General features: G+C 39.1%; 1 protein-coding gene across 1 annotated transcript; it reads right to left on the bottom strand.

Moving 5' to 3' along the window:
* Positions 1-1,393: 1,393 nt before the first annotated feature.
* Positions 1,394-8,094, bottom strand: LOC141002035 (high affinity cGMP-specific 3',5'-cyclic phosphodiesterase 9A). The gene is made up of 14 exons (XM_073473198.1): positions 8,007-8,094; positions 7,047-7,196; positions 6,895-6,946; positions 6,579-6,681; positions 5,761-5,903; positions 5,619-5,678; positions 4,725-4,902; positions 3,886-4,008; positions 3,706-3,798; positions 3,528-3,595; positions 2,765-2,867; positions 2,562-2,666; positions 1,688-1,834; positions 1,394-1,588 (listed from the first exon to the last, which is right to left on the bottom strand). The coding sequence occupies exons 1-14, from the start codon at positions 8,092-8,094 to the stop codon at positions 1,394-1,396; spliced, it is 1,608 nt and encodes a 535-aa protein (XP_073329299.1).
* Between the last annotated feature and the right edge of the window lie 5,035 nt (positions 8,095-13,129).

Raw genomic sequence — 13,129 nt, forward strand, 5'->3', positions numbered from 1 at the left:
ACTGTGAACCCACCCACGTCATACATATAGACAGAAAAAAACACTAAAAACAATTACAAATAGACACAAACCGATAAGAAGCCCAGTCAAAGCTCTGTAAGTTTTCACTTCCATCGTGTTCAAGCCATTTCTTCAGTTTTTCTTTTGGTTTTTGTTGTTTGATCGTTTACCGTGTGATGTTTTCATCTTTGTATATCATTTTTAAAGTTTAGTTGACTTGTTCTGTTATTTACTGTGACCTTTTATGGTATAAGATCATTTGTAAAGATTTCTAAACTTGCTCAAAGGCAGATCATAGTTTTAGACCAACATCTGACCCTGCTGGTTCGGCACAGACGCCTCACAGGTCAAGTTTTAGGAAATTAAGGCCAAACAGGGATGAAGGTCTTAGTAAACTACGGGAACTTGGAGACTAATATTTGCTTTCAGGATATTCAAACTCATGGAGATGGAAATGTATTAGTTTAATGTGTATTTTGTATCGATACTTGCTATAGTAACATTTTCTTAAGTGTAATGTATTCTCAATATATTGAAATCTTCTGTTATCTCCATTATTTATGAAATGCAGGAAATCTGGTTATGAATTTGCTGCTACAGAACCAGTACAGGACATGTGACAGAAATATATGTATCAGTGTTTTTACTGTGTTATTGTCATTCACTCTGATTGACTGAGTGACATCACAGTACCTGTGGTGACCCCTACAGTCCAGAAGTCTGTTCTACACCTGTTGACACTGAACTGTTACTCCTACAGTCACCCTGAGCATTAAAGTCTACATGTCTCTATCAGCCACAGTGATTTTGTATGTACAGAACTGATCAGGTTCCCTCCTGTTTTGATCACACTCCAAACAGAAAACAAATACAAGCATACCAAAAACACACGGTACAGGACAAAAAAAGGAAACACCTGGTGTGTGTTTTTATTACCTGTGCATTACAACCAAACCCACAACACTGGAGATCATTGATAAGAGATCGTCTGGATTACCTCGACAATACATCAATAGTGCAATACTTGCTGAAATGAACATATTTATAATCCAAGATTTCCTTTGTCAAACATTCCTTTCGTAATTTAAAAAGATTGTCTCTGTAATAAAATAGAATTTTAGCAAATTCTTATATGTTTCTCGTTACTCTTTTAAATATGTCGAGCATTTGTAATTTGTTTGTAACTTTTCAGTAGAGTCATAAAGTAATATGTCCATCTCATCACATCATATTTAAGAGTGCATACACCAAAACTACAACAAGAAAGACATAATTGTGCTTAGTCCAGTAAATAAATATGCAAAAGTACAGATTTAAATGGCTCAAATACATTTAAATCAATATAAAGTCACATAATCTTTCAATGACAGTCAGTTCTTTGAGTCGCAGCTCACTACACGTCTGGTTTCGAGGCTTCAGGTCCGGCAGCGTCCGTGTGGCTGTCAGCTGAGCTCTGCCTGCCCACCGCTGTCTCTTTACTCTTGGCTGCGTTCTCACTGATGGTCCGGTTCTGTTTCTCCCTCTCCAGAGCTTTCTCCATCTCTGTGTAGTAATCCAGAGCCTTTCGCACTGGGTCGATAATGTGTTGCTGCAGAATGAATAAAAGAGAGAGAAAACTTAACTTGTTGAAACCCAACAGGCATGTTGCTCAGGGTTAGTATGTTTCTGAATCTTTTAAATAAATTACCTCCAAGCAGGGGAAGAGGTTGGCCAGCTCGATGAAGAGAGGCAGAAGGACAAATCTGATGAAGCCTGTTTGAGATGAAGGCTTGGTGACTTTGTCCCGGTCCATGAAGGGGGTGACTGGAAGACCCTCTAACTTCTCCATGTCACTCTGAGAGCAGATAGACCACACAGTGTTAAAGCTTCAGGATGCTGCCTCACAAGGGTTTGAATTAAACTCAACAAAAACATAAATGCAACAGTTTTGTTTTTTCACGAGTTGAAGCAGAAAATCTCAGACTTAACTGTGCACACAAAAGGCTTATTTCCATTTCCATGTAACTGGGCATTCTGCCTCCCTAACCCTTAAAATGTTGTTGAAGTACTGACACAAATTTCAAAAGGTTTTGCTCCTACAAAGAACTTTAATATTTTGTTGATTTTAAAGGCCCTGGTGGACAAACGTGGTATTGTTTCCACCGTCAAAACCACAAAATATAATGTCAAAAATAAAACGATCTACAGAAAATCCTCCTCCTGTTTCTTTTTAACTGGCTAATGTCCTACTTGCTGTAACTTCGCCTGGGAAAATGTAAGCACAGGCTCTTCCACTTTAAATAGAAATATTTCATCTTCTCGCTGATGGTCTCATTTGCATATGCAGGTCATATAGAGGCATAACTGTTTCATAACCAGTCAAAAACTCCTTGTAGTAGCTTTAACTTGTGAAAAGTGGGAGCAAAAACAAGTGTTTATATTTTGGTTGAATGTAGTAGAACCACACAGACATTTCATTTTTAAATCATGTCAGGAAAACTCGAAACAATCTTCTAAAGTTCTCAAACTAATAATGGGCTGTTGCCTTTGTATGAAATGTCTTTACAATAGGATTTAGTTACCTGGTTGTAGAACTCCTGCAGGAGACAGTCCAGCCAGGGCTCAGCCACCTCCATGGGCCGCGCCTCGTTGGATATATCGCTCACTTTGATCAGAATCATCATCAGCTGCACACACAACAGGAAAGACTCAGATATTAAACAGCTTCACGTTAACATTTCTGATCAAAATGTTTGGTTTGTGTTTACATTTGCTCTCCTCTCACCACATCTCCGTGCTCCTTGTTGGTGAAGTCAAAAGCCGGCAGGATGGACTTGAACTTGTTGAGAATCTCGTTGTGTCTCGTCATGTCAGTGGCCAGGATGCATCTGCAAATACGACAGAATAAATACTGAAATTCTGATCCACATCTAAAAGATAAGCAAATCATGTATGAACGTATCCCAGATAGCAAAATTGTACCAGACACCCTCATCCGGCCCACATACCACGTGGAATAATGGCACTGGGGTGGTCCGCTCCTGTTTGCCAGATCTGAGCCAAAAGCAGCCACAGCACGACCACATGTCAGCCAAGAGCAAACAGAATAAACCAGAACTGGCCCCAGCGTGGGCAGATCCAGCCCACCAGAACAGAATGAACTGTGGCCCAGATCTTGGTCAGTTCTGGTGTATTCAGTTTGCTCTTTGCTGACATCTGACCATATATGAACGTATCACAATTTTGCTATGTGGGATAAAATTCATATGTGAAAATGTGAATTTCTTCAGTAGAGAATTTCATTCATAAGTGAAAAAAGCCAGTAACTTGTGAAAATGTCCACCTCACACGTAACATTATCTTATTTTCACATTAAAAAAGAACCAATCACTTGTTCACGAGACATTATTTTATTTTCACATTAAAAATATTCATATGGATGTGAAATGTGGAAAGGCAAATTTCACGTGTCATTTTCATTTGGGACTATCGTGATTAAATAACATGAGATAATGTGTGTGCTAAAAGAAGCAGGAAGATGATCTCACTTGATGATTCCTTCTCTGATCTGTTTGTACTGATCCATGGACAGATTTCTGAAGATGTTGCTCTCTGTCTACAAAACAGAAAATCGTTGGGTTATTGTCAACTTAAGTAACTAAAAGTTGTTTCTTAATGGCAGCTTGGACAGAAAGTTTTGAACCAACAGCATGTCGTCATCTTTACCTTCTCCAGTATCTCAAAAGCTACAGCGCAGTGGTGGTTCTCCAGTGGAGAGATGTCATTGTAGCGGAGAGCGAGTTCAGTCCGAGCATTTATCTGAAACGTGGTCAGACATTAGTTAATTATTAGAGTTTCTGATTAACATTAAATAGAGTTGATGCACAAAGAGTAGATTTAATGTACCTGATAGGCGTTGTTGTATCCTGTGTGGTCGAGGTCGTGGCAGACTGCAGAGGTCAACATGATCAGCAGGTTGACGCTGTCCATCTTACTCCTCAGGTCAGTCAGCCAGATCAAACCATACATCTGAAGAGGATGTTTTTTGATGGACAGTAAGTCAGCATGTTGCTTGACACGACCAAGGTTAGATACGCAGCAAGCAATGTAGGTTAATAAAGTTCATACAGCTCACACGTTAGCAAACAACTGCTCACTTACATATTCAGCAGTCATGAACAACATGATCTTTGCAACTCCTGAGAAAAATACCAGGCTCCATCACTTGCTAAGTCAAGGGCATAATGTGTGTGTGTCCAATTAAAACACACACACTTTGACACTCACACACTCAATAAAATCTATTTTAAGGCGATGTCCTGTAAAAACTATTCCCCAGTCCCCCAGTTGCTTGAAAGAATTTCCTTCACTTAGAGGTTGTTCTAACTAAACCTTCTTCTAAATATTAAACCAAAACCATGAGCTGAAAGCTTCACAGAGCTGCAGAATTTGGCCCTATTCCTCTGTGACTTTGTTCACATGTGCCACCCCTTTTACATTACGCACTAATCCGATGTACTGATATCAAACATATTGATTAATGCAGATTTAAAGAATGAATCTTTTGTGCAAGTGTCCTCCTTCATGGATGTGCTCTCACCAGAGTACCCTCTTGACCCTGAGGGCTGGATGTCCTTCACCAATTAGCTGATGGCATAATTGCACAATTTCATGATTACAGACACAGTTGGGCTCTCTGTGATTTGCCCTGATGAAACTTCACTCTAAAACACACATGCGCTCACCATCTGTGTGACACAGAAGCAGTGCTTGAAGTTGTGGAAAGGGATGTTGTTGTATCTTCTGTAGACTTCGAACAGGAACTGCTGCAGAACTTGAGGCTCAATGTTGAAGGTCGCTATGAAGTCCAAATCTGTGTACATGACCTGCAGGAGCACCATGATCTCTGCATCCTCCCACTGCCTGCACACACACGCAAAACACACACAACATATATGAATAATTTCCTTTTAAATCTTCTGCCTGTCCTGTGCTGTTTCCACACATGAGCAGTACTCATGCTTGTATTTTTGCAACGATATCCTGATATATAATTCATTTGAACACACTTTGTTGATAGAAGCAAAAATGTAGAATACCAGCTTTATCCTTTATAATACCTCTTATCTCACACAAAGGGAAAGAAAGAAAAGAAAAGCACATTTTATCAGGGTTTCAAAGGAATCCTGTTATTTACTATGATTATGCCCTACTCGAAGCTTTAGTTTTCTGTTCATAATCACATATCTCTCCATCAACACCATTGTGGGTTTGTTTTAAAAGCTTTTTGAACAAATGAAATGATGACCAGGCCTGACTGAACGCAGCATACGCTTCCTCCCCATGAAGCCCACTTCAAACATGGTGTGTTGATTAAGCCTTTTATGAAGACCTTCTTTTGATTTGTGAGCCCTTTGCAGGCCTATTTATATTGAAATGAGTGTGTCTATTGGAAGAAAAGAGGGCGGCTCACATCCTCTTCAGAAACGCATCAGAGGTGCATGTTGAGCACGACTTCCATTAGCTGACCGTCTTTCTGTCACACAGGAAACAGGTGCACCGAGTGGTTTTCACTCCTGATCACACAGGCGCAAAGACATCACAGTGATGAAGACTAATGAAAACATCTCCAAACTCACCAGTTATCAAAGGTTGGAGTCTTCAAGTACTGCCTCACTTCGTCTGATACTTCCAGGGAGCTGCAGGGTGACAACACGCGTGATTACGAGATATTCAAACATAATATTTGGTAGCACAAGTGAGCTCTGCATGTGAACGTGCCTCATTTGGAGAAACTTTTCCCGTACATGCTCACACTCCTTCCTGGTCTTGTGCAGGGTTCTCTTGTGGTAGAACGGGGAGGGCTTGTGTGTTCCTTCTGACAGGTCTTTAAACAATCCCAGCCAGCTCAGATGCTCCACACTCTGAGGAAAAAAGACTTAGACTTAGACTTCACTTTATTGATCCCGTTGGGATGACTCCCTCAGGGAAATTGAATTTCCAGCAGCATACAGTTCACAATAAACTCTTAGCTAAAAATAGAAAATAAAGATAGGAATAGAACAAAATACATTCCTATCTTTATTTTCTATTTTTAGCTAAGAGTTTATTGTGAACTGTATGCTGCTGGAAATTCAATTTCCCTGAGGGAGTCATCCCAAGAAGCATAAATCCAGGCACCTGAGGCTGGAGGTCAGAGAAACACATCGTTCTTTACGTCAAATACCCGAACCAACCCCTTCAAAATAGGCCAGGAATCGTTTGCATGTCATGTTTTTGTCAGAGACTCCCTGGAAATTTGTATCAACAGCCATGCTAGTAGATATTTGTGGCTGTACAATTGTGAAGTCTTACAATTGACTCAATTAACTTAAGTAGTTATGGCAGTCCATCAGAGTCATTTTACTAAAACCCAAAAATTTAAAACTCATGGTGGTACGAGGGGAAATGTTTGAGGATCACCACAGTCTGTAGCATGCATTGTCTGGGAACCACACGTCTGCACCAAATCTCAAGTTTGTAATGTTCTTATTTCTGATGAAGATTTAAAAACTCCATATTTCGAGCAGCTTTAAATCCCCCGGTCACTTTGTCCGTACCTCGAGTTTCTCCCGGAATGAATCAACCTGTTTCTTCATCTCGTACACGACTGCAGGAGTCTCACCGGCCTCGATCAAGATTTTCTTCTCCAGGCCCTGCAGTCTGAGATCCCACACCATCAGTGAGGTGTTAAGTCAGAAGACATTTATTTTTACCTTTGGACTGTGTTGTACACAGTCTTCTTGGCTTCCTTGTTCAAAGAATAAAGAATCCAAATGCCAGATCTCTGACTCAGACTTTTTCACCTTTTTCATTAAATATGACTCAAATTCTCCGAAAGAATATCATGTTTCTCTCATTTCCCACCTTGCCTACCTTTTCTCCATGGACGAGAGGTCAAATCCGAGTGCACCGGCAAGTTCTGCACCTGAAATCAAAAGTAAAGATGGAGACTGTCAGCGTTTGTTTACATAAACCCCAGCACTGTGATTCCCATGATGCTGAATTAAAGATACCTAACGGCTCACTGTTGCAGTCGGAGGCCACCACCTCCAGCTTGTAGCAGGAGTTCGGGCTGTTGGGCTCCAGACTCGGGGAGATGTTGATTATGTTGCCTTTGGGGTTGTACAGCTTCAGGATGTCGTGGGGTCCCGCCTCGGCTGCAGAGCGGAAAAGATCTGGAAGGAACGGCTCATTTCAACCGGACATTTTGACTAGATGTTGGGACAATTTCCAGCCGTGTTTTTCGCAACGTAACCGGATATTTTTGACTAGACATCGGAGCAAAACCAGTAATAAGAGCATCTTTTGAATTGCAAGGCATGTTTATAAACTGCATGATCACCAAATACAAAGGATGACCACAGGCCAAACGGATTTGACATAACTTTCCAACCCAAAATTGTGCTTAAAAATGGCTTATAGCTGATTGATAAGCATCTGCAAATGACTGTAATTACTACTTATGAGCCCCCACTAAGTCTGCCGAATTAGAGAGTGGTACCACTTCTACGTAAGACTGCCACAGATGCATAGAGACTCTACAGTCAAAACTCTAATCAACATGTTTTAACTCCAAATGACAAACAACTGTTTCCAGAAAATACATGCTTATGTTAATATTTTTTATGAGATCTTAAATAAGGTGTTTCTTTTGCCTTCCTCCCCACTTGAGACGAAGCACACATGAAGAACATGTGAAGCCGATCAGGAGCTGTCAGTGGCAGCTGTATCGCTGCCTGTAGCTCAGACAACCTCCAGAACACTTAAACAAGTCTGTGTAACGACTGATCTGTGCGTCTGATCCACAGAAAACTGTTAGAATAGTTGTCTGTCAATGAACTGTCTTCTGTTAATGCAACTGCAACTATTAATTCTTAAACTCTGTAATGGTATATGCGTGTATATTTGCACTCAGACACACCACACATGCATTTTCTCATATATATAAATGAACTTTAAATGGTAACCTCATTTTCTGCTCCTACCTTTGACATCCTGGGCCGGGCAGTCCAGAGGGAACTCAGCCTGCTCCGGTCTCCCGTTCACCGTGAAGTAGATGATTTTTGTTGCCATGTCATGAGCTCAGAGCCACTGATGTTGCTGTGTGCACTGCTGATTTCAGTGGTAAACACTCCACCCCCATGCTTTTATTCCCTCCACCTCCTCTTCTGCTCCTCCTTCCTTTCTTTTGTACAACAACATTTTTTTCAAATGACAGCAGGAGGAATTAATTGAAAATACAATTTGTTTCATTTGTTTCATTAATAAGTGCTTTTTATGATAATTATGAATCATTGTCTTATAGATATGTTATTAATACATACGTTTGAGATCTCATAATTATGACATAAAAAGTCAAATAGAATAATAATACGAACAAAACGAGAACATTTCTGAGGAAAATTTGCGTGATGCTTGGTAAGGAAGTATAAATAGAGATAGCTGTGATGTCTGTGAGAGAGAGTGGGACAAAATGGCCGACAAAAAGATCGCTCAATGAGTTGCCATCCATGGACATTAGACTGACACCTAGTAGTACTTAGCAGTACTCATTTACTACAAAATACAGGAAAAACAAAGATGGGGAACATTAATAAAATCTGAAAGGACGAATTGAAACATTTTTCTAAATCTTTTTTGAAAAAGCACTACAATCCAATAAAAAGAGGTGTGTCTCACTCAACCACTACAGGAAGACATTTTGGAATTGATTTTGAGTTGATGGGTCACATGACCTGGAAGTTATTGGGAAAAAAATGACAATTTTTAATAAAAATACTTTAAAAAATTAAGAATTTTCATGGAAAAAATATTTTAAAAATTGAAAAAGCACACCAGGAAGACATTTTGGCATTGATATTGAGTCACACTATGATTGGTCACACGGACCCGGCGCCATATTGGGTCTTAAGAGGTCTTCGCCTCCTCAGTTGTATTTTTGCCCCCTCTGTTTAAGTTTTATACATCGATAGAAAAACACCAAAAAGTTTTTTCCAAGATACACGTGATCATAGTTAGCTGTTGTTTCAGGACCATGGACAGCACAGTTACACGTAATGCAGGTAATCTGACAGATTGTTGTAATTTTTCAGCTTCCCAATTGAGTGAAAAGATGAAAAGATCACATTTCAAGGTAAAACAACACATTGATGACTCGTTAGCTGATGTTAGCATTAACGTTTGATCCTGTGTGTTTCACTTCCACGTTTAGACAACAGGATGTGTGTTGATATTTCTGAAATCATTTACGGCCTTCCTAATCGCATCGTATCAAGCCAAGGACGTTACATTCAAACCTGGATACCTGGATACTGTGTCGGAGGCATTTTATTCCTATGAGTGGCACATGAAGCCAAAATCACTCATCTAGACTTTATTGGACCAAATGGCTCAAATTATAATAGACAAAAACACCCAACAGGTTCTTTATAAATCAGGGGTGAGCCGAGTTAAAACCACAACTGAGACTAATTTAAAAAAAGGGTTTACCATAAAAATAACCAATACAGACAACTGTAGTACAGGCGACAGAGACTCACAGGGTCCTGCTGCTTCAGGCTCCTGTGCTGGCTCGTCTCCAGGGTTCGGCTCGTCCTGTTCCTCTCGGTTGCTCGTGTCGGTAATTCATCTGTTCAACTCGTCCATCACCTGCAGGAGGAGAAAGAGGAGCTGTGGTAGTTTTACGTCTCTGAGGAGGTTTTGTGTCTGTTTTGTGTCTGTGTCTGTTTTGTGTCTGTTTTGTGTCTGTTTTGTGTCTGTGTCTGTTTGTGAATGTTTTGTGTCTGTTTTGTGTCTATGAAGGTTTTGTGAAGGTTTTGTGTCTGTTTGTGTCTGTTTTGTGTCTGTTTTGTGTCTGTTTTGTGTCTGTGAAGGTTTTGTGTCTGTTTTGTGTCTGTTTTGTGAATGTTTTGTGTCTGTTTTGTGTCTGTGAAGGTTTTGTGTCTGTGAAGGTTTTGTGTCTGTTTTGTGAAGGTTTTGTGTCTGTTTTGTGAAAGTTTGTGAAGGTTTTGTGTCTGTTTTGTGTCTGTTTTGTGTCTATGAAGGTTTTGTGAAGGTTTTGTGTCTGTTTGTGTCTGTTTTGTGTCTGTTTTGTGTCTGTTTTGTGTCTATGAAGGTTTTGTGAAGGTTTTGTGTCTGTTTTGTGTCTGTTTTGTGTCTGTGAAGGTTTTGTGTCTGTTTTGTGTCTGTTTTGTGAATGTTTTGTGTCTGTTTTGTGTCTGTGAAGGTTTTGTGTCTGTTTTGTGAAGGTTTTGTGTCTGTTTTGTGAAAGTTTGTGAAGGTTTTGTGTCTGTTTTGTGAAGGTTTTGTGTCTGTTTTGTGTCTGTTTTGTGTCTGTGAAGGTTTTGTGTCTGTTTTGTGAATGTTTTGTGTCTGTTTTGTGTCTGTTTTGTGCCTGTTTTGTGTCTGTTTTGTGAAGGTTTTGTGTCTGTTTTGTGAAAGTTTGTGAAGGTTTTGTGTCTGTTTTGTGAATGTTTTGTGTCTGTTTGTGAATGTTTTGTGTCTGTTTGTGAATGTTTTGTGTCTGTTTGTGAATGTTTTGTGAATGTTTTGTGAATGTGTCTGTTTTGTGTCTGTTTTGTGCCTGTTTTGTGTCTGTTTTGTGTCTGTTTTGTGCCTGTTTTGTGTCTGTTTTGTGAAGGTTTTGTGTCTGTTTTGTGTCTGTTTGTGAAGGTTTTGTGTCTGTTTTGTGAAGGTTTTGTGTCTGTTTGTGAAGGTTTTGTGTCTGTTTTGTGAAGGTTTTGTGTCTGTTTTGTGAAGGTTTTGTGTCTATGTCTGTTTTGTGTCTGTTTTGTGTCTGTTTTGTGTCTGTTTTGTGTCTGTTTTGTGTCTGTTTGTGAAGGTTTTGTGTCTGTTTGTGAAGGTTTTGTGTCTGTTTGTGAAGGTTTTGTGTCTGTTTTGTGAAGGTTTTGTGTCTATGTCTGTTTTGTGTCTGTTTTGTGTCTGTGAATGTTTTGTGTCTGTTTTGTGAAGGTTTTGTGTCTGTGTCTGTTTTGTGAAGGTTTTGTGTCTGTTTTGTGAATGTTTTGTGTCTGTTTGTGAATGTTTTGTGTCTGTTTGTGAATGTTTTGTGAATGTTTTGTGAATGTTTTGTGTCTGTTTTGTGTCTGTTTTGTGAAGGTTTTGTGTCTATGTCTGTTTTGTGTCTGTTTTGTGTCTTTTTTGTGAAGGTTTTGTGTCTGTTTGTGAAGGTTTTGTGTCTGTTTGTGAAGGTTTTGTGTCTGTTTTGTGAAGGTTTTGTGTCTGTTTTGTGTCTGTTTTGTGTCTGTGTCTGTTTTGTGAAGGTTTTGTGTCTGTTTTGTGAAGGTTTTGTGTCTGTTTTGTGTCTGTTTTGTGTCTGTGAATGTTTTGTGTCTGTTTTGTGAAGGTTTTGTGTCTGTTTTGTGAAGGTTTTGTGTCTGTTTTGTGTCTGTGTCTGTTTTGTGAAGGTTTTGTGTCTGTTTTGTGAAGGTTTTGTGTCTGTTTTGTGAATGTTTTGTGTCTGTTTTGTGTCTGTGTCTGTTTTGTGAAGGTTTTGTGTCTGTTTTGTGAATGTTTTGTGTCTGTTTTGTGAATGTTTTGTGTCTGTTTTGTGAATGTTTTGTGAAGGTTTTGTGTCTGTTTTGTGAATGTTTTGTGTCTGTTTTGTGAATGTTTTGTGTCTGTTTTGTGTCTGTGTCTGTTTTGTGAAGGTTTTGTGTCTGTTTTGTGAAGGTTTTGTGTCTGTTTTGTGAAGGTTTTGTGTCTGTTTTGTGAATGTTTTGTGTCTGTTTTGTGTCTGTTTTGTGTCTGTGTCTGTTTTGTGAAGGTTTTGTGTCTGTTTTGTGAATGTTTTGTGTCTGTTTTGTGAATGTTTTGTGTCTGTTTTGTGTCTGTGTCTGTTTTGTGTCTGTTTTGTGTCTGTTTTGTGAATGTTTTGTGTCTGTTTTGTGTCTGTTTTGTGAATGTTTTGTGTCTGTTTTGTGTCTGTTTGTGAATGTTTTGTGTCTGTTTGTGAATGTTTTGTGAATGTTTTGTGTCTGTGTCTGTTTTGTGTGTGTTTTGTGTGTTTTGTGTCTGTTTTGTGAAGGTTTTGTGTCTGTTTGTGAAGGTTTTGTGTCTGTTTGTGAAGGTTTTGTGAAGGTTTTGTGTCTGTTTGTGAAGGTTTTGTGTCTGTTTGTGAAGGTTTTGTGTCTGTTTTGTGAATGTTTTGTGTCTGTTTTGTGAAGGTTTTGTGTCTGTTTTGTGAAGGTTTTGTGTCTGTTTTGTGAATGTTTTGTGTCTGTTTTGTGAAGGTTTTGTGTCTGTGAATGTTTTGTGTCTGTGTCTGTTTTGTGTCTGTTTTTTGAAGGTTTTGTGTCTGTGTCTGTTTTGTGAAGGTTTTGTGTCTGTTTTGTGTCTGTGTCTGTTTTGTGTCTGTTTTGTGAATGTTTTGTGAATGTTTTGTGTCTGTTTTGTGTCTGTGTCTGTTTTGTGAAGGTTTTGTGTCTGTTTTGTGAATGTTTTGTGTCTGTTTTGTGAATGTTTTGTGTCTGTTTTGTGTCTGTGTCTGTTTTGCGTCTGTTTGTGAAGGTTTTGTGTCCGTGTCTGTTTTGTGTCTGTTTTGCGTCTGTTTGTGAAGGTTTTGTGTCTGTTTGTGAAGGTTTTGTGTCTGTTTGTGAAGGTTTTGTGTCTGTTTGTGAAGGTTTTGTGTCTGTTTTGTGTCTGTTTTGTGAAGGTTTTGTGCCTGTGAATGTTTTGTGTCTGTTTTGTGTCTGTTTTGTGTCTGTTTTGTGAATGTTTTGTGTCTGTTTTGTGAATGTTTTGTGTCTGTTTTGTGTCTGTTTTGTGTCTGTTTGTGAAGGTTTTGTGTCTGTGTCTGTTTGTGAAGGTTTTGTGACTGTTTGTGAAGGTTTTGTGTCTGTTTTGTGTCTGTTTTGTGTCACATGACCTGGAAGCTATTGGGAAAAAAATGACAATTTTTAATAAAAATACTTGGAAAAATATTTTAAAAATTAAAAAAGCACACCAGGAAGTGTCTTTGGCATTGATATTGAGTTTTGTGTCTGTTTTGTGAAAGTTTTGTGTCTGTTTTGTGAAGGTTTTGTGTCTGTGTCTGTTTTGTGAAGGTTTTGTGTCTGTTTGTGAATGTTTTGTGTCTGTTTTGTGAAAG

This window comes from Pagrus major, chromosome 9, assembly GCF_040436345.1.
Source record: "Pagrus major chromosome 9, Pma_NU_1.0".
NCBI classification, from domain to species: domain Eukaryota; kingdom Metazoa; phylum Chordata; class Actinopteri; order Spariformes; family Sparidae; genus Pagrus; species Pagrus major.